Source organism: Mus pahari, chromosome 13, assembly GCF_900095145.1.
Source record: "Mus pahari chromosome 13, PAHARI_EIJ_v1.1, whole genome shotgun sequence".
Classification (NCBI taxonomy): Eukaryota; Metazoa; Chordata; class Mammalia; order Rodentia; family Muridae; genus Mus; species Mus pahari.
Window position 1 is genome coordinate 91,805,230 of NC_034602.1, and position 20,673 is coordinate 91,825,902.

Genomic DNA, 20,673 nt, shown 5'->3' on the forward strand with positions numbered 1-20,673 from the left:
TGCATACATGTTTCACTCCCACCAGTAGAAATCAATCTGCCAGTTACTCAGGAGAATACAGTGTGTAATGGAGATAGTTGATTCAGAGACTATAGATGCTTCAGTACACATGGGGAATGGAGAAGGGGTGAGGTCTGCTTGTATTCTCCTTCTCCATTACCAATCCTCAAAAAAGCTGAAGCCATAGTTATCATAAGCTAATATGATATGTGCGTGGGCCGGGGTCAGGGCACACCATGCTGATGATCAGGCCTCTTACCCGGACTGAGTTTTGGTGTCTGTGCAGCTTGTGTAATTTTACTGTACCACATCCACAGTGGTAATAATCTGTATTGACAGTCCCTGCGGGCTTGCTGTGCCCTCACACCATCCTAAGACTTCAGCTGACTTCTCACGTAGACTCCCGACTGCTGGGCGCTGATGTTATGGCCTTGCCACAAATGAGAAACCAGAAATGAGCTCTGCAGAAGGTTGCAGAGCCAGAGAGCAGTGGAGCAGTGATCTGAATGCACAGAAAGACCAAGTTCCAGTCTCTCCAGACCCTCCTGGCCTGATCCTGTGGTACACAGGATCCTCTTAGTACACGGGCTAAGCTGTGGGAAGGCTTGCTAGTAAGTGCTCTGTGATGATAGCACACACATGTTTTGAGTTAAGTTCACATAGACAAGAATGTGAATTTGTACCAACTCTCCGTGAACTGTAAGAACTTTCTCCCATTGAATTTCTAGAAGCCTCGACTCACCAGCCAGTCTCCTGGCTACAGAGGGACTCAGTTAATCTTTCTCTTCACACTTCCTCTGAACCTGCTCAACCAAATGGGATTACAACTCTATTGAGAGTTAAAATTTCTGCTGGTGGTGGTGGTGCACACCCTTAGTCCCAGCATTTGGGAACTGGAGGCAGGGACCTCTCTATGAGTTTGAGGCCAGCCTGATCTACAGAGCAAGTTCTAAGATAACCAAACCACACAGAGAAACCCAGTCTCAGAAAAAACGAAGAAAGAAGAGGAAGGAGGAGGAGGAGGAGAAAAAACCCAGCAACAATAAAGAAAAGAAATAACTCTGGTCCAGAGTAACATAGTGCAGGCCCTGAAATAAACTTTATCTGATTTCATGGTAATTATCAGGGCCAATGCTAAGTACTAAAGTGTTCAAGAATAAATAAAATCCTACAATATACTGTGTTCAGCCTGACATCAAGGACAATTATAATATTGAAAGCTAGTCTTCCCACTAGGTTCAGTTAGAATATCTGCAAAGCTGAAGCTTAAAATTAAAGTCCAGAGTGAGCATAAAAACTGGGCAGACAGAAAACTCACTAGATGCATAAGAAGTAAACCGAGGAAAGACGGGACCATTTCACTCAGTGTAGATACACGGATCCACACCACGCCTTTCCAGGCTGTAGACTGTGTGCCTCCAATGGACAATATGTGGTCCCAACTGCCTTAACAAATATGTAATATGCTCACATAGAAATGTAAAAATAGGGGGCTGGAGAGATGGCTCAGTGGTTGAGCACTGACTGCTCTTCCGAAGGTCCTGAGTTCAAATCCCAGCAACCACATTGTGGCTCACAACCACCCATAATGAGATCTGATGCCTTCCAATAGAAGACCACACAGCATCCAGAGGAACTCCTGGGAGACAAGCAGGTCCTAGTCAGGAGGCCTCATGCACAGTCCTGTCTTCCTCTCTCATGTAGATGTGACTGGGTATAACCCAGGCTTGCTTTGCATAAAGACCTGCACATTTCAAGTTAATATTTCTTTTTCACTAACAAGTAGTTGTAATTGCTGTAGTATGATACATATTAATAGGAAAAGAGAATTATTTTAAGGACCTTGGAATAAGCCCTCCTGATATTTATACTTGTCTTAATGTAGTTAAAAGGCCTCAGAAATGTCTTCATAATTAAGTATCTACCTCAGAGTTTCTCCAGCTCTGTTCCTTGAATAGAGAGCTATAGGCAGATAACTTGAAGTTTTCATGGACGCTCCCTCAGGAACGACTCCCGATTAGGAAAAAAATACAAGTACAGAGGTATTTTGAGTATCTGCTGTGTGCAGAGACCTGAGGAAAGACACAGAGCTGGTGTGTATGCTTAAGTACTGGCACCTGCATGCGATCCCGCTGGCCATCCTGACCTGTCACTGCAGACACCCCAAGGCTGAGGGAGCAAGGAGGCTGAAACGGGAGGGTGGCAGAGCCTCCTTGTCTGATCCATACTCCTTTATCTCCTGCTGGCCAGCTTGCCCTCTTCCCCATCTTTCACCTCCAGGCGTCGCACTGCCTCACCTTCTGTGACCCTATGATTTGGGACGGAGCAGTCGTTTGGAGCATCCTATCCTGTCACCCCATTGATACTCAGGGAGAAGCTGTCAACGCTGTCAACACTTGCTACCACTGCTCTGTAGGCTTGACACCTGCTTGGGGAACACAGCCATTTGCTTGACATTATTATTTACTTTTTATTATCAACTCGGGTGTTTTTCTGACAGCAGCAGTCTGGTGCCATCCCACTTGCAGTCCTGCTGGGTTTCATAGCCACAGCCTTGTTTATTTCCCCCAATGCCTAATGATAAACGGTGACAGGAACACTCCCCAATAAGACAGACAGTAGACAGTAGAGTAACAGAATAGAAGAATAAGTACTGAAGTCACAGTCAGGCAACTTTGGATCAGCAGGCTCTGTGGCTTTTAATTAGGGAGAATGTGCACGGGCACGCACACAAACACACATGCACTCACAAACAAACTCAAACACTCACGCATGCACACACATACATACTATTAACCAGACGAGTGTTCTAAAGACCTAATCCTGTTAACAACCCATTAGAAGTAGAAATGAAGAGGCTTGTCTTCTTGCTCACAAGACCATTCATAAACCCGAAGAGAGCAGAAAGACTGTGAACCAGGTGGACCTTTTCTTGACCACTGAGCTGAGTTTCCATTCACAACCTCCCCAGGTTTAATGCCTTTCTAGTCTTAAGCTCCAACCAACAGGAGAGTAACCACATTTCCACCTTGCCTAATTTTTTTTTTTTAATCCTGTTCTTACTGACAGGGAATCTGATTTTGTACTAACTGCATGCATTTGCACTTTATAAGTACCATGGAATAATGAATTTCATCAGTTTCTAAATCTCCAAATCCCTATGCACTAAGAGTTTAAATCTGAAACTTGTAGCGGGGGTGAAAAGTTCAAAGCCACTATTACCATTTAATTGCTTTGCAAAATTTACACTTTGATTATATCTGTTTTTTTTTTCCTAACCACCTTAATTTTTTAAATTTCGGTTATTAATGAGGCCTTACTTTTATTTGCTTTATTTTTTATGGGTCCTCTTCTGTATTGTTTTATGTTTATTCCAGATGAAAGCTAAAGCTCATTACCTATTTCAGGAAGACCGAGTTGAGAATGTATAGATGATGTTGTCAAAGCTGCCCATGAAACAGCTGGTGCACATTTCTTAGTACCACCTGTTATAGATGGAGCCTCACAACATTATCCGGTGATGTTGTGTGTAATTTCACCAAAACTTCGTTAGTAATACCACATAGCTACTACTGTTACCAAGTACCAAAGAGTTCTAGTTCCAGAAGAGCATATGAGCAACAGAGTATCCAGTTTGTATCAAGATGGCCCACAATGCAAGGCTACATTGACTGCTGATAGGAAATTCAGGTTGTTGTTTCCTCCGGGTAAAAGATCTTATTTCTAGGCGTTGGGGTGTGCTTTTCATTCCTAAGGCATCAGTACATACTGTGTGTCAGCTACTAGTATGTTCATGCTAATTTATGTCCATGCGTGCTCTTCAATGTTGAAACATATAGCAAAACAAAGGTCTGCACTGAGAGTGGTCCACACAAATTCTGGTTTGTGCTTTAGTGAAGCCAGAATGTCTGGGTTTTGTGTTTTGGATGTTTTGTTTTGTTTTTTCAAAAAGCATCAGTGTGGTTAAGAACAACATAGACTTGAATTTGAAATTTTAACTTATAAAAATAGCTGAGTGTTAAAACTCACCTCCATGACCACCTTCATATACAGACCAATCAGCGTTAACAACACATTTGTGTATGCAAAAGCCTATGTGTGTCTACATGCGTGTGTGTGTGTCTGTCTGTCTGTCTGTCTGTCTGCTCAAATTGTTGAATGTAGCAATTTCTTGAGTACTGTTGCAATTAACTGTTTTATTTACTGGTTTAATTAAGATCTTTGGAAATGATTTAAAAAAAAACAAGGAGAAATTAGAAAAAGCAAATTGTAGCTCAAATGTTGAAATTCATTTAACTAATTGACTTAATTTTGCAAATATCTGTAGTCATTATTCTGGATGGTGAATACCAGCACTGAAATCAGAAAGGTTGAACGTTTTGTGTTCACCTGCAAACAGTGCTTGGAAGTCATTGGAGTGTAGCTATGCCAGACAAGTCCTTATCTTATAGAAAATGAGCAGTAGGAATTTAAAAGCTAAATCCTGCTTATTGTATTACCATTTTATTCAGGAACTTTCTAATAATAATGTTTTACTAATTTATAAATAATATGTCAAACATACTGGAGGGAAATTTTTCTTTTTCGTTTATGAATCTTGAGAGTTTTACCTGCATATATATCAGTACAGCACATGCATGCAGTTCCCCCAACAGCTGCCACATGGGTGCTAGGAACTGAACCCAGGACTTCTACAAGAGCAACACCTGTCTTTTGCTAATACTCCATTCCCCCAGGCCCCGAGAGAAAATTTTAATGTGATACTTGTCAAATTGAAACAATCAACTATGATGCAACAGAAAGATGGAATCAAAAAACCTGTGTCTAAAGGTTCAGTGCCCTGCAGTGGTGGCTGACTGTTAGCATGGCCCACAGCATCAGTGCCCTGAAATCTACGAATTTTTATGCTTAATCTAAATGCCTAAATCTATTTTTTTATTGCAACTCTTAATAGATATACTGCACAAAAGATGGAGCATTGTTTCGTCACCAGAAAGGGAGATCACACTGGTGAACCTGAAGAAAGACCCAAAGCATGGCTTAGGTGAGTCACCACGAGGGTCACAGGAGAGAGGGAGGCGGTACTCAGACCATCGCTCAGCCTGTGCTCAGACACCAGGGCTGCTGACCATCCTTACCTTCCCCTCCTGTTGTGTATTAACTTACTGGTTAGTGCCGGGCATGGTGGCACACACCTTTAATCCCAACACTCCGGAGGCAGAGGCAGGCGGATTTCTGAGTTGGAGGCCAGCCTGGTCTACAGAGTGAGTTCCAGGACAGCCAGGGCTACACAGAGAAACCCTGTCTCGAAAAACCTAAAAAAAAAGAAAAAAAAAAAGGAAAAAAAAGCCTTACTGGTTAGTGTACAATCCAGTGGGTTTCATGGTGCCGTTTGCAGACACACGCGTCTCTGTATGTGCTGCTTCTTGCCCTCCCTGCCCTCACCTGTGCCTGTCTCCTGGGCATCCGCTCTCACCAAGATGCTGACTGTCCACTCCCAGTCCACCATTCTCCACCCCTGGTCATCAAATGCTAAGGATATAGAATAAACAGGTGGTCCCATCTCCCATATTAATCATTTTAGCTAAGTATCTATATTTGTTTCAAGCAGACAAATCACGGAGTCATAAAAAGATTCAGTATCATTAAAGTCTCTTTTTAATATGGTATTTTACAGGATTTCAAATTATCGGTGGGGAAAAAATGGGAAGACTGGATCTAGGAGTGTTTATCAGTGCAGTTACCCCTGGAGGACCTGCCCACCTGGATGGATGCTTGAAGCCTGGTACTTGACATTTTGATAATTTCCCATGTGCTTTCTAATGGATAAATCTGCACAGAGGACAAAATGTAGACAAAATAATAATAATAATAATAGTGAGAAAGGGTTCAATTTCTAAGGTTTGCTGTGAGCTTTGCTTTGTTGCTGATGTACACTGGATGGTGTATTTTCCAGGAGACCGTTTGATATCTGTGAACAGTGTGAGTCTAGAAGGGGTCAGTCACCATGCTGCAGTGGACATTCTGCAGAACGCACCTGAAGATGTGACACTTGTCATCTCCCAGCCAAAAGAAAAACCGTCCAAAGGTAATGCATGCTGCGCAAACCCCATCCTAAGCACCTTGATGTGTCCATCGGCCTAGCAGACGGGATTGAAGCTGTTTATTCCTCCCTAGCCGTCTGCCGCATGCCCCTCTGCGGTGTAATTCATGCATCAGTGCAACATTTGTGCCTTCAGTAATATGAACAAAACTGAATTTAGTCATGTAAAATTGAGGCCACTTATGTTCTGAAATCTTGGTATGTTCCTTCTCTTCTTACTCCTATGAGAATTAGAAGAATTAGACCTTTTTGTCATTAATGGTGCGGTTATGTAAGACTTACCTGTGATGTCCTGTCCAAATGTCAACGGTTATGAGAAGGAAAATAATAGACTAGCAATTTAATGAAAGCAAAAGGATCATGTTCTTGCTGATAAAGAAACAGACAGTGGCCTCCACCCATCCTCCCTGCCTCCTCCCGCCTGCCTCCCCTGCCTGTCTTCCTCACACAGAATCACTAAGGACTAGTGAGGACACACACCCTGGAGCTCACAGCCTGTGTGTGGGTAAACAGCGCCAGTAGCCAGGCACCAGTCCACAGCAGTCTCTGCCACCCAGACTTGACTGAACACCCTGAGCACATGAAGCCTAACTGTGCTAGCGAGCAAATGGTGAAGTTGTTATATAAGTACATTTCAGGTGCATATTAAGGACTTTAAGTGTCCATTTTGACTGTCATTATTAATTATAGTTTTCAAAGATAGCACGATGCTAGGGATTGTTTAAGTGACTCTAATCCTTGAGATACTAGAAATGCGTTAAGGAATTTAACATTAGAACTGGTGTTGGGTACATACCTGCCAACCCGCCATCGGAGAGGGTGAAGCAGAGAAATCACCACAGGCTTGGGGCCATCTTAGGCCACATTTACCAGGCCATCCCGGGCTACATTGCAAGACCCTATCTCAGTGAACTGGGGGGAAAAAATAACTAAAAATTCATGGAAAAATAGTTTAAGTAATAAATTTCAGGTACAATATAGATGCTGGGATAAAAGTTGCAAAGCCTTCCTGTGCTGTGCTGTGCTATGGCAAAAAGTTTCTTAAATTTTACACCATTTGTCTATCGTTTACTCTTGTATTTGGTAACTATTAAACAGAGCATGTGCCTATGAATGCGTATATATCATGCATTTTTTATAAGTGTTTCATAAGCACATGAAATAAGGTGTATTATAAACCCTGCACCCTCCAGCACACACTTACCCCCTCATCTTACAGGAAGGAAGGCTGCACCAGTTAGTTTCTAACTGCCGAGCTCACTTTCTTCTTAAAGTCCCATTATTCTCTGGCTTAAAAAGGACAAGAAAAAAGGTGAATTCGGAGTAAATTCATACTCCCCTTTAAAGGATTTTAATTTTCTTCTAATAGATGTTCTATGGAAAACGTATCCATTGTTCAGATATTTATTACATGTGTAGAGTGTACAAAATACAGAGCCCATGGCTTCATGGAAAGTAAGCTTTTATCAGAGGAGACGAATATTAAACCCCCAGTGAGAAAATGCTTGGTTATAGCTGTGCTGTGAGAGAGAGGTTAAGTGATCAAACAGCTCGTGATGGAGAATGTCACCTTAATGACCAGAGAAGGATGTTTTGTTTTGTTTTCCAAAACTGAAATGTGATAATGTAAATATTTTTCTTCGGGAAGCTAGATTCATTTTATCATGATGTATTTCTACTCTATCATGTTACTTTAAAAAAAGACAAAAATGCAAGCAAGCCAGAAGTTTTTCCTGTGTGCACTCCAGGCTTCCCTCTCCATTACATCACTAAAGAGGGAGGGGCTTGTCCTGGTCCGTTTGGTGCTCTGCTTTAACAGAATACCCCCGCCCAGTTATTTATGTGGGGGATAGTTTTTAAAGACAGTCTCACTTTGTAGCCCAGGTTTGCCTAGAATTCACTATATAACGTCGTAGGCATGGATTTCTTTGCAACCTACTTTTAATAAGGATTCAACCTCTCCTCTAGCCCACCACCCAGCAGAGGTAGTGGGAGAGAAAAGCTATTAGCATATGGGGGAAGTGGACCTGTTCTTTGGGGGTTAACTTGGGCAGCAACTCAGTTCTGTAGCAAACACCAAATAAGACTCAGAAGCTGCAGACTCGTCCTGTAGGCAGGCAAACACCAGGCATGAACCGGCAGCTGCAGTCCAGTCCTTTCAGCAAGCAGGCACAGGCAGCTGTGGTTCAATCCAGAAGAAACCGCCAGGCTTGCCAACCAATGTGAGGAAGGCCACAGAAGTGGCAAGCTGCTGCAGGAACCTCCTCAGGCAAAGTTCTTGGGCGAGTTTCTCACAGTGCATGTGTGTTGTCAGCAAAGAATAAGAAGGCAGAGCAAACCAAACCAAGGTTCAATGCTCCTCCAGTCTGTGGAGTCATATTTATATTTCTTCGTCACGGGTCCTTTCACGTGTCTGCTATATCCAAACATCCTAACACCTGTATATGCTTCAGGAAAACAGTCCTTCACGTGTTTCTTTTAGGAAGACATCCTTCTACCTGTGTGCCCCAGCAAAACATCATTTGACATAACTGACTTTGCAAACAACTAGACATTTCCACTTCACAACATAGGCGGGCCGGAAATAACCATCTTCCTGCTTAGGTTCCCGATTCTGCCGTTGCCGCATGCACTGCCATGCTAGGCATAAGGATGGGTAGTTTAGAGAACAGGTATTTCCTACAGCTGGGGAGACCAAGAACTGAAGATCATGACTGCATCATGTGGGGAACGTCTTGCTAAGGCATCCCATGGCAGAGCTTGTACACAGAAGACGTCCTGCTCACACCAGCTATAACCCATTCTTGAGGGTGGATCCTCCTGGCCATGACACCTCTGTCATGAGCTGCAGCAGTCCCCTGCACATGCACTTCAAGGGCACATTCTTATTACAGCAGCATGCTCGTGTTATCTCTCTCTCTCTCTCTCTCTCTCTCTCTCTCTCTCTCTCTCTCCAGAATAGTGGGAAAGAACCTTAGAATTAAACTGCATGTTCCTGAGAAATACAATGATGTCTTTTCTTTTATATTTTAATAATTTATTTAATGTATATGAGTACACTGTCACTGTCCTCAGACACACAGAAGACAGGTATCAGATCCCATTACAGATGGTTGTGAGCCACCATGTGGTTGCTGGGAATTGAACTCAGGACCTGTGTAAGAGCAGTCAGTGCTCTTAACCTCTAAGCCATCTCTCCAGCCCCAGTGATATCTTTTCGTAGACTTATTTCTAAGTTTGTTTAGATTTCTGTCCATGTGTTACATCTTTGTTTCTGAGAAGTTAGCTTTTTTTTTTTTAAACTGGTTATTTTTGTTGTCTTATTTCTGTTCATTATTCTTTGACTCTTACCCTCGGTGTCAGTACATAGAAAATGTAATACTTTCATAAATCACATCTGTAGTTCTCATACATGACTTTGGCACAGACTCTACATATGGATTTAGAGATGGCCCTTCTGAGACATTACCTGGAGTCCAAAACACAAAGGCTGACTGGACTGGGGCTCTGTGGAAGAGACATGGTTTGCACTCACAAGGTCCTAGGTTTCAGAACCAACGCCCCTGAAACCAAAAGACAAGGACCAAAAACACAGTCTGCCAAGATAATTCAAAGCAAGCATAGATGTAAATAGGGCCAAATACCTAGGGATGCAGCTCAGGGTAACATGGCTACATAGCATGTGTGAGACCCTGAGTGCAGTCCAGTTCTACAGACAGTCAATTTAATGAACAGATTAATAGTTTTAGAGACTCAACAAAACTGTAAGTTATCTCTGAAATGAAGAAAACCTTCAGAAAGGAAAATGGAGCTAGGACCAAGGGCATCTTACATAATGCAGGGCATTGTGAGGAGACAGTCAAAGCAGGCTCACAGCCTGCTCTGTGCATTGTGAGTGTGATTTCTTCATAAAGTCTTCCTACCTGGCTTTGTGAGATCCCATGTGTGCACACACACCATGTATTTATGTATATATGCATGTGTGTGTGTAAATTTATGTGCTTCTGTGTGCTTATCAGTGTGTGTGTTTACAGGCACGTGTCTTTGACTTGTGTATATGTCTGTATGGCTGTGTTTACACGCACGTGTATTTGACCTGTGTATATGTCTGTATGGCTGTGTTTACAGGCACGTGTCTTTGACCTGTGTATATGTCTGTGTGGCTGTGTTTGCAGGCACGTGTGTTACTGACTTAACTGTTCTCACTTTGGATCTTAACTTTTAGTGCCTTCTACTCCTGTTCATTTTGCCAATGGGATGAAAAGCTACACAAAGAAACCGTCATACATGCAGGACAGTGCTACGGACCCATCAGAGGACCAGCCCTGGCCACGGGGCACTCTGAGGCACATCCCAGAGAGTCCCTTTGGGCTCTCTGGGGGCCTGCGGGAGGGAAGCCTCAGTTCCCAAGATTCCAGGACTGAAAGTGCCAGCTTGTCCCAGAGCCAAGTCAACGGCTTCTTTGCCAGCCACTTAGGTGACCGAGGCTGGCAGGAACCACAGCATGGCAGCCCATCACCATCCGTGACATCCAAGGTCAACGAGAAGACCTTCTCCTACAGTAACCGAAGCAAGGCCAAACGGCGAGGCATCTCCGATTTGATTGAACAACTCGACTGTGCTGATTCCGACAAAGACGATTCCACTTACACCAGCAGTCAAGATCATCAAACGCCAAAACAGGCATGGTTTAATTTTAATCCTTTGGGGAGAACCACTGTGTTTTCATGTAACAGAGCAGAGAGATGGTACATCCATCCGTTAGAGAGCAGCATGGCCTGCTAGGATGCGCACGTGGTTCTGGAAAGGAGGAGCAGCTGGTATGGCCCTCTTCTAACCACTGCTGCATCGGATGCTGACTGGCAGTCCAAGGTTTTGAATCCTAACTCTGAAGGGGCTATGCTCCGATTAAGTTTCATCTCATACATACTTAAACAGATGTCAATAGAGAACTTTGATACCTGCGGAGCTGCTTGTGGATGGTTCATAGTATGGGCAGTCAGATTTGCCCCAGACCACCTACAATCCTCTGAACTTCTGTGTGGGAGACAGCAGCGGCAGGGGGATAGCCTCGTTCTCAACATGATGGGAACGTAAGCTCACATTCAGAAGCAGTGTCAGAAGGAAGCTCACAGCTCTCCTTCTCGGGGGCGATATAGCGACGTTCCTCACAGAAGCCCTCCACCCTCAGGAAGAGCGCTTAGCTGACATTTAGACCGTGTTTGCACGCAGGAGCAGAAGGAGCCTGAGGCTGGCTAGCTTAGACACCAGTTAGTCTGCTCCCTTGGTACATACAGACTCCTAAAGAAAGTGGGCATACTTCAAGCCCAGGACCCGGAGGCACGGGCAAAGGCTCTTTCAAAGCTTAAGTTCTGTTTCCTTCTGCCTTGTCCAGCCTCACTTTCTGAGTGTCAGGTCTCTAAACAATAATGAGTGTTCCCTGGGCTGACGGTGTCTGGAAAGTCCCCCGGCCTTCATGGTCGTGATCCACTCTTTCCCTTCATGCCTTGCATTAGAAACTTTTTCCTCCAGAAGCGTTTGTTTGCAGGAAGAGTTCGTTTGGGCTCTAATGAGAAATCCTCCTCTGTCTGTTTTTCTTCGTCAAGGAACCTTCCTCCTCACTGAACACATCGAACAAAATGAGCTTCCCAGCCTTGTCTGCGTCACCTCCTAAGCCCGGAGACACGTTTGAGGTTGAGCTGGCTAAAACTGATGGCAGCCTGGGGATAAGTGTCACGGTACTGTTTGACAAGGTTCACGCCTTCTCTTCTTCACCCCCAGCAGACAGTTGTAGCCCAACCTGTTAGCTGAGTTACAGTGGCTCAGATGGGACACTTATCAAATGCTCCCAAAAGCTAAAATTTGGCTGTCCTTAAACTCATTTAAAATTGTGTACACTAAGGCTGGTGAGATGGCTCAGTGGGTAAGAGCACTCGACTGCTCTTCCAAAGGTGCAGAGTTCAAATCCCAGCAACCACATGGTGGCTCACAACCATCCTTAACAAGATCTGACTCTCTCTTCTGGAGTATCTNCAAATCCCAGCAACCACATGGTGGCTCACAACCATCCTTAACAAGATCTGACTCTCTCTTCTGGAGTATCTGAAGACAGCTACAGTGTACTTACATGTAATAAATTAAAAAAAAAAAAAAATGTGTACACTAAGCCGGGCGTGGTGGCGCACCCTTTAATCCCAGTACTCGGGAGGTAGAGGCAGGTGGATTTCTGAGTTTGAGGCCAGCCTGATCTACAGAGTGAGTTCCAGGACAGCCAGGGCTACACAGAAAAACCCTGTCTCAAAAAACCAAAAACAAAAAATAATAAATAAATAAAAAATGCACACTACTCTTTTTTTCCCCTCTGTAGTTTTAAAATAATTAGGAGTTGCCTGTTCTCCATACATTTTTTTACTTGCTTAATTCAAACATATCATGTGCAGAATATGTAATGTATGGTTATTTTTTGTATATATCTAATGGTGAAATCGTGAGATGTCATCTCTTTAATCTATCCCGTGAACAACTAAAGAACATGGATATTTATGTGCTAATTCTCTCCAAAATACATATTACCTTGTAACACATTCAAAACCTTAAAAGTAGAGGTTCCAAAACTGTCCATATATCTTTAAGATAACAGAGGTATCTACATAGACTATTTGATAACATTATTTTAGAATTCTATAATATGTTACTCTGGAACTGCAGCTTCATATTTGTCACAGTCTAAGATCACCGGTCATTGCATAAAGCCATTAAAGATGTACTTGAGCCAGTGTGGGAGGAGAGTCAGGGGATCAGTTACCAACACCCACATTAAAAACAACCAAAACAGGGTGCAACCCTGCACTGGGGAGACAGAAGGGTTTCAGGGCTCACTGATCATCCAGTCCAGCCCAGACAGCAGGCTTGGTGTCGAGAGAGACCCTAACTCACAAATCAGAAGACTCCCAGCATCAGCCTCTGGACTAACATGCACACTCATGGATGTGCACACACACATGCATGAATGTCACCTGCACGGATGTGGACATGCACACTCATGAATGTACACCTCCATGCATGCCTGCACACACACATGCATGAATATCACCTGCACGGATGTGGACATGCACACTCATGAATGTACACCTCCATGCATGCATGCACACACACATGCATGAATGTCACCTGCACGGATGTGGACATGCACACTCATGAATGTACACCTCCATGCATGCATGCACACACACATGCATGAATGTCACCTGCACGGATGTGTACATGCAAACCTGTGAATGTGCACCTCCATGAATGCATGCATGCATGCACAGGCATACGCATGAATGTACAACTGCATGGATGCGTGAATTCATGCACACACACACACACCTTTTCTGCCAAAGCCGCCTTTTATTAATTTAGGTTTTGGGGTTTGTTTGATTTTAGTTGTTTTCTTTTGTTGTGTTTGTTTTGAGACTGGATCTATCCATGTAGCCCTGCCTGGCCTGAGAGCACTCGCCTCTGTCTCGCAAGTGTACCCCACGTCCTCAGCCTCCTTTATATTGCTTTCTGCTTGCTCATGATGCGGGACCCAGAAAGGGACAACAGTTCCTTTCTAGTCAAGACGCAGCCTAGTAACTCTTTCTGGATTCAGTAAAGAGGAGAGACCAACAGACAGACACAGAGAGTCAGACTGAGAAAGAGAACAAAAGAGCAGGCTGCCTTGGCATTTGGGGCTAGCAGTGCTACTGGGCATTCAGACAATTTGAACATGCTGATGTGGAGTCAGCCTCGTCTGGTGATTCGAACCCTTTTTAGCACTTACCTTTGAAAGCACGCAAATTATTTTCATGTCAATACGTGCCGCTTTGTCTTTTCTATTTAGGGAGGTGTGAATACCAGCGTCCGACATGGTGGTATTTATGTGAAAGCCATTATTCCCAAAGGAGCGGCAGAGTCAGATGGCAGAATTCACAAAGGTATGGTGTCTATATGGATGCAGAAATCACGTGCACAGATATCATAGTAAAGAAATCAAGACCCAATGCGGTACACGCTTCTAACCCTAGTACTTGGGAGGCTGAAGCAGGCAGATCGGTTTTCAGGCCTCTGTAAGGTGAGTTTGAGGTTATCCAGGACTGCACGGAGAGACCTTGTCTCTGTGTGTGTGTGCGCGTGTGTGTGTTGGGGGGGGGGGGAATGAAGACATTACAGAGTTTTAAAGTCATGAAGGAATATGTTTAGCTATAAAGCAACATTTAAACATCTGTGACCTGGAGAGTTGGCCCAGTGGTTTAAAGCAATTGTTCTTGCAAAGAACCTGCGTTTGACTCCCAGCCCCCACCTGGAGGCTCAGCACTTCGTGCTTCCTCAGGGAGCTAGCATGCATGTGGTGCACAGACATGCTTGTAAGCAAAGTAATCCTGAGTAAAGGAAACCAAAAAATAATTATTAAAAATAGTACTACTTGAGCTGGAGAGATGGCTCAGTGGTTAAGAGCCCTGACTGCTCTTCCAGAGGTCCTGAGTTCAATTCCCAGCAGCCACGTGGCAGCTCACAACCATCTGTAATGGGATTCGACGTCCTCTTCTGGTGTGTGTCTGAAGACAGTGACAGTGTACTCACATACATGAAATAAAGTACTACTTGATACCACAGCAAAACTTCATCTTGCAGCTTATCCCTTAGCAGAGAATGGCTAAGGGTTCCCGTGGCTTCTTACTGCACTCAGCAATATAGTGCTGAGCAGAGGAGGAAAAGCGGGCAGCCCCTGACTGAACATCACATAGCTCTCGCTAGAAACGGGCTGCCAGTATGCACTCAGCGGCTCTGTCTTCATGGTTTAAGTCTTGCTATATGTTCTAGCCAGGTGGGTGATGCATACCTACTGTCCTGTCCTTGGGAAGGTGAGGTAGGGGGTCACACATTGTGGCCAGCCTGGAGCGGGCAGGGTCTCACGGTCACATCCACTAAGGTTAACAGTGTTTCCTTTCCTTGTTCTTTTGGATTACTGGGAACACTTGAGCAATATCCAATTCTCTCCAAAATCCATCCGAGTCTCTCTTCAAGTCAGCATAAAATAAGCCCCTAGGTATTAAAAACCCCGAATGTTTGTTTTATAATTCCCATCTTCCAAAACAACCCCCTACCTTGCAGGTGATCGTGTGCTTGCTGTTAATGGAGTCAGTCTGGAAGGAGCTACCCACAAGCAAGCTGTGGAAACGTTACGAAACACAGGGCAGGTAAGAGGTCATGATATCAAACTACCACGATCATTTAGAAGAACGGTAGTGTGGAGATAATGCCAAACTCACTGAACCTGTGAGGAAAGCCAGTTCTGCAGATGCTGAGCATTCAAGTCAGGTGTTCTGAGCAGATTCTCCACTGAGGAGGCCGACCCTCAGTGTCCTGTTTAGCCCTGCTGTAGCAGAGACGACCTGATGGGAAGTGGAGGAGACTGCATCTGTAATGTTTTGAATTTCTAATGATTTTTCACTCCTCTCATCCTTCAACTCAAAAGCTAGACTCATTGTGTTCAAATAACTTTTCAACCAGGGATCAACCAAATTGTTTATAATGCTATTCATAATTACTGCCTGGTGGCTTTCCCCGGAAATCCAAATTATCTATAACTTATACACAACATACATATGTCTGACATGTTTGATAATAGCTTTTCTCTCTTAATATTTTCATGCAGAAAATAATACAAAGTTTTATTTTGAGACGTTGAGCTCTGTTCTTCTGCTCCCATGTGGTTCCTCCATCTGCCTGTATTCTGCTGGAGCAAGCCATTACTGCATTATACCTCCCGCTCTTCAAAGTCCTAATGCGCCATCCAGTTCACCCTCCTTCTCAGTTCACGATGCACTGTTCCATCTTCTCAGGTGGTCCATCTGTTGTTAGAAAAAGGGCAGGTGCCAACATCTAGAGAACGAGATCCTGCAAGCCCACAGAGCCCCCCTGCTGACCAGGACACCCAAAGCCAAGCCCCGGAAAAGATGGCGAAGCAAACAGCTCATGTCAAAGACTACAGCTTTGTTACTGAAGGTCAGGCCTTGAGGTTCAGGTCTTGTCATTAGAACCCTGAGCCTATTCAGTCTTTACATGTTGAGTTAGAATTTGTGCTTCAGCAGCTCTGTTCCTGCACCTGCCTGACCAACACTCCCTTGACAATCCAGGGCAATGAAGTCATGTCTGAATGTGGTCACTTAATAATGTTTTAAATACCTGTCAGTTATTTCTGCTCACAGCAGTAGTTTATTCAGAAGTGTTTAATTTGTTGAGACACAATTCATGTATCACTAATGAAAGAGCAGCAGAATAGTAAACGGTTACAGTATAGAATTGTTAAATTTTAAATGAAATTTGGTAAGGATAAATTGAGTATATATAATTGAATGGCTTCAAACCCACTTGCACCTTAAATTTTGGTTCATATGATTTGGATTCTGGATCTAACTCCTTAACTCAAGGTGGCCTTGTTACTTATTGTGTAACCAAAGTTGGCCTGTTTCCCAAGTACTGGTGTTATAGGCACATAACAATCACACGTAGCTGTTGACTTTTTATATTTCTATTTAGGGTTACCCTAAACAGGAATCTATTCTGCTGGTCCTCTTAGAAATGTGCCTGTCTATATAGACTCAATAGTAATTGGCAATAAGCCAACAGATGAAGGCGGAGGTCCTGTGAGTTCTCACGAGGTTGCTGTGTTCCTGTTCCTGGTGTGCCCTTTGCTCTCGGGTCCCTTAAGCAAGTCACACGCTCTCGTTTAGAACTGCTGATTCAGTGAATGTTTTCTCTCTACTCCAATTTTATTTCACAAATCTTACTAACCCTGAATCAGTCCAGAGCACAGACCGAGCTGTATTCCTGTTCTGACATTGACTTGAAATAGGATGTTCCTACTTGATCACGTTCCTCTGTTCTTTCTTGAACTGGTTACATTTTTTTTTTTCTGGTTCTAATTCTGTTACTGTATTTCCCTTATGAGAATTTTGTCGGAATGTCATTATAGCTTAGCTGGATTTAATTGGGCCTCAAGAAAGCATGGCAGTATCTACTTGTATTCCCTCACCCCATGCTGGCATTAGTTTCAGGCTTTTTCATCTCTCTTCATTGCATTTTCTTGTTCTTCTAAACTTGTTAACTTATTCTTCTAAAGCACATGGTGTTGAGACATGGCTCCCCAGGAGAACCTTGTGTACACAGGCCTCCCCCTCGAGCAGCCTACTCCAACAGTTTTATCAGTGGGGTTCGAGGGACGGCTCAGTCAGTCAGGTGTCTACAAAGCATGAAGTAAGTTCTGAGTTTGGATCCCCAGCACCTATGTAAAGCTGAGCATGGTGGAGCCATCTGTGTCCTTAGACATGGCAAGGAAGGAATCAGTGGGCTCCAGGGTCCACAGAAGACCCTGTCTCAGAAAATAGAATAGACCAGACCAGACCAGACAACAGGTGGAGAGGGATGCGCTGTACACCAGCATCTGGCTTTTTTACACACACATAATACAGACACACACACACACAGACAGACTGAAAAGTAAGGAAAAGAGTGTGTGAGTGTGTGGAACATGCTGAAGAAAGCATGTCTCGGGCTGGAGAGATGCCCCAGGAAGAGCACTGACTGCTTGTCCAGAGGTCCTGAGTTCAATTTCCAGCAACCACATGATGACTCACAACCATCTGTAATGGGATCTGATGCCCTCTTCTGGTGTGTTAGAAGAGAGTGACTATACTCACATATACTAAATAAATAAATCTCTTTTAAAAGCATGTCTAAGAGTATGTGTGTTTGTATAGTCATATGTACACAGCTTAATAATATGTAACTTTTTCATCTTTTTCTCTAGATAATACATTTGAGGTCAAGCTGTTTAAAAATAGCTCGGGCCTTGGATTCAGTTTTTCTCGGGAAGATAATCTTATACCAGAGCAAATAAATGGCAGCATAGTAAGGGTTAAAAAGCTCTTCCCTGGACAGCCTGCCGCAGAAAGTGGGAGAATCAATGTTGGAGATGTTATATTGAAAGTTAATGGAGCCCCCTTGAAGGGACTGTCTCAGCAGGTAAGCCAAGAGCATCAGGCAGGAGCAAGGGTTCAGTTAGCCGAGGATGGGCCAGTGGGCTCCTTCTGGCTTCCCTCCATCGTCCTCAGACCTTTCCCTCGTGTGCCTCCAGGATGTCATCTCTGCTCTCAGGGGAACAGCTCCAGAAGTGTCCTTGCTCCTCTGCAGACCTGCACCTGGTGTGCTACCAGAGGTCGATACTGCATTTTTGGTAAGGTTGCTTGATACTAATGTCTGTTTTCATAGACTACCAGATTGCTAATTCAGCTGCATATCCTGGGATTCACACCTCCATATTTAACTAGGAAGTATTATCTTGTATTCTGATGGTGTTTTTAAGAATTTCTGCCTTTGGCCTCTCAGCTGAGGCGTTCACTCATAATGCCGTCCTAAGATATGGATGGAAGAGCTGGGGGAGGGGATTGTGAGGGGGATGTAACAGCGGAGGGGAGTTTCTGATTTAATAGAAGTAGCATTTGAAGGGGCCGGAAAGAGCACAGACCACACAGAGTCCCCTAAAAGGTTCTGAAATTCCAGCTCCAGGGAATCGTCTGTCCTCCTCAGACACTTGCATGCACACGCATGCACACACGCACGCATGCATGCACGCACATATGCACACACATACACAAATGCATACACACTCATACATGCACCTGCACATCTACTCACACGTATGCACACATGCACATATGCATGCACACATCATACTCAGACACACATGTACACACACACCCTGCATACACACATACACACACACACACACACACACACACACACACACACAGATCACATTGATTTGAAACATCAAAAACTAAGGCCTGGAAACAAGCCCCCTGGTGAGCACCCGTTGGATCGAGTATTCCTAGAAAGTAGTTTGCAAGTATTTTAAACAGGCCTCGAAAACATTCTGTGTGTGATAATTAGAGAATTACAGGAGAACAGGCAAGCCAAGATGAAGTTTTCTCTGTGGGACCTGCATACATGTGGTGCACCATACATGCACTCGGGCATACATACATTTAAAATAATAAATCTTAAAAGTATACATTAACTGTTTTTAAAGTTAGAAAGCATTCATTATAGAATCCTAAATTTTGGAAATAGGATACAAAGTAGAATATATAATCCAACTCTTCTTCTGATGTAAGAGTATAAGTCAGGGCTGGCAGGCGGCTTGCTGTAAACAGCCTGGCATCAGTTGGACCCCAGGGAACCATGTAAAGGTGGCAGGAGAGAACTGACTCGACAGAACTGTCCTCACACCTACACACATGCCACGCACGGCATGTACAAGCACATAGAAGTCAAATACAGTCTGAAAAGAAAATTTAAGTCTGGCTGTCCGGGAGGCTCACCAGGTAAGGGTGCTTGCCGCCAAGCCCAGGGACCTGAGTCCAAGCCCAGCAACTCCCCTGGGTGGAAAGAGAACCAACCATAAGTTGTTCTCTGACCTTTACACATGCACTGTGGGATTTGTACACTGACACATGATACTCCAAAATTAATTATTGTAATACATAAACCCTACAGTATTAGAAATTGTCATTTTATATTTCCCTTTAAAGAGTGTAAATTATGTTTGTTATCAGAAACTTTATATTTTTATATAAAGTACTGCTTCTTAGCAGGTTCACAATGAGCTGAGCATTTCGAAAGTTGATGCAGGTTGTCCCCCTCTGATGTCCTTCAATGTGTCCCTTTCAGAACCCACTCTACTCTCCAGCACACTCATTTCTAAACAGCAGTAAAGAGACTTCACAGCCATCATCCTTCTCGGTGGAGCAGGGCTCCAGCTCGGATGAGAACGGGGTGTCTGGCAAAACCAAGAACCATTGCAGGGCTCCATCCAGGAGAGAGAGTTACAGCGACCACAGCGAGAGTGGAGAGGATGACTCCATGAGAGCGCCAGCCAAGATGCCAAATGTGAGCCCGGCGGCAGCCTTTGCCCACGAAGCACCGACAAGCCAGGAAGAATCCATGTGTGCCATGTTTTACCTCCCTCGGAAGATACCCGGCAAGCTGGAGTCAGAGAACAGGTATCGCCAGAGTTACAGTGTCCAGAGTAGCTGGTGGGGTAGCAGGGCGCCAGCAACAGAGATTGCTCTAAAAAAGCAACATCCGGTGGACTGGAGACACTCTTGCCTATATTTTCTCTCCTCCTACCCTCCCTCCCTCCGTCTGCTCCTCCCCCTCCCCACTTCTGTGCTTCCTATTCTTTCATCCAGAGCTGCCATGGGCACCACCTTATCATTATCCCAGGCCAGCCTAGACAACCTAGAAAGATCCTCTCAAAGAGCAGTGGAGCACAAAGGCTACTCGTGAAGAAGACCCTGAGTTCAATCCCCAATTTTGGAAAATAAGTATATAAGTAAAATAAATGACAAGTATAAGCCTTTTTTTTTTCTTATTTCTCCTTTTCCTACTAGGTCGAAGTACAGATTAGATCCCTGGTCACATTAGCTTCCATCTTGAGTAACGACGAGGTATAGAATGCATACCTAATTCTAGCTTGCCTT

General features: G+C 44.0%; 1 protein-coding gene across 1 annotated transcript in view; it reads left to right on the forward strand.

Annotated features, from left to right (window-relative positions):
• The window catches only part of Ptpn13 (protein tyrosine phosphatase non-receptor type 13), a 178,626-nt gene that overhangs the window by 124,138 nt on the left and 33,815 nt on the right, over positions 1 to 20,673 (forward strand). The window contains exons 21-31 of the mRNA XM_021210241.1: positions 4,955 to 5,044; positions 5,678 to 5,785; positions 5,957 to 6,088; positions 10,329 to 10,786; positions 11,710 to 11,841; positions 13,971 to 14,064; positions 15,242 to 15,327; positions 15,973 to 16,135; positions 17,940 to 18,154; positions 18,267 to 18,365; positions 19,862 to 20,193. Of these exons, the coding sequence (XP_021065900.1) occupies positions 4,955 to 5,044; positions 5,678 to 5,785; positions 5,957 to 6,088; positions 10,329 to 10,786; positions 11,710 to 11,841; positions 13,971 to 14,064; positions 15,242 to 15,327; positions 15,973 to 16,135; positions 17,940 to 18,154; positions 18,267 to 18,365; positions 19,862 to 20,193 (1,909 nt within the window). The remainder of the gene's footprint in view (positions 1 to 4,954; positions 5,045 to 5,677; positions 5,786 to 5,956; positions 6,089 to 10,328; positions 10,787 to 11,709; positions 11,842 to 13,970; positions 14,065 to 15,241; positions 15,328 to 15,972; positions 16,136 to 17,939; positions 18,155 to 18,266; positions 18,366 to 19,861; positions 20,194 to 20,673) is intronic.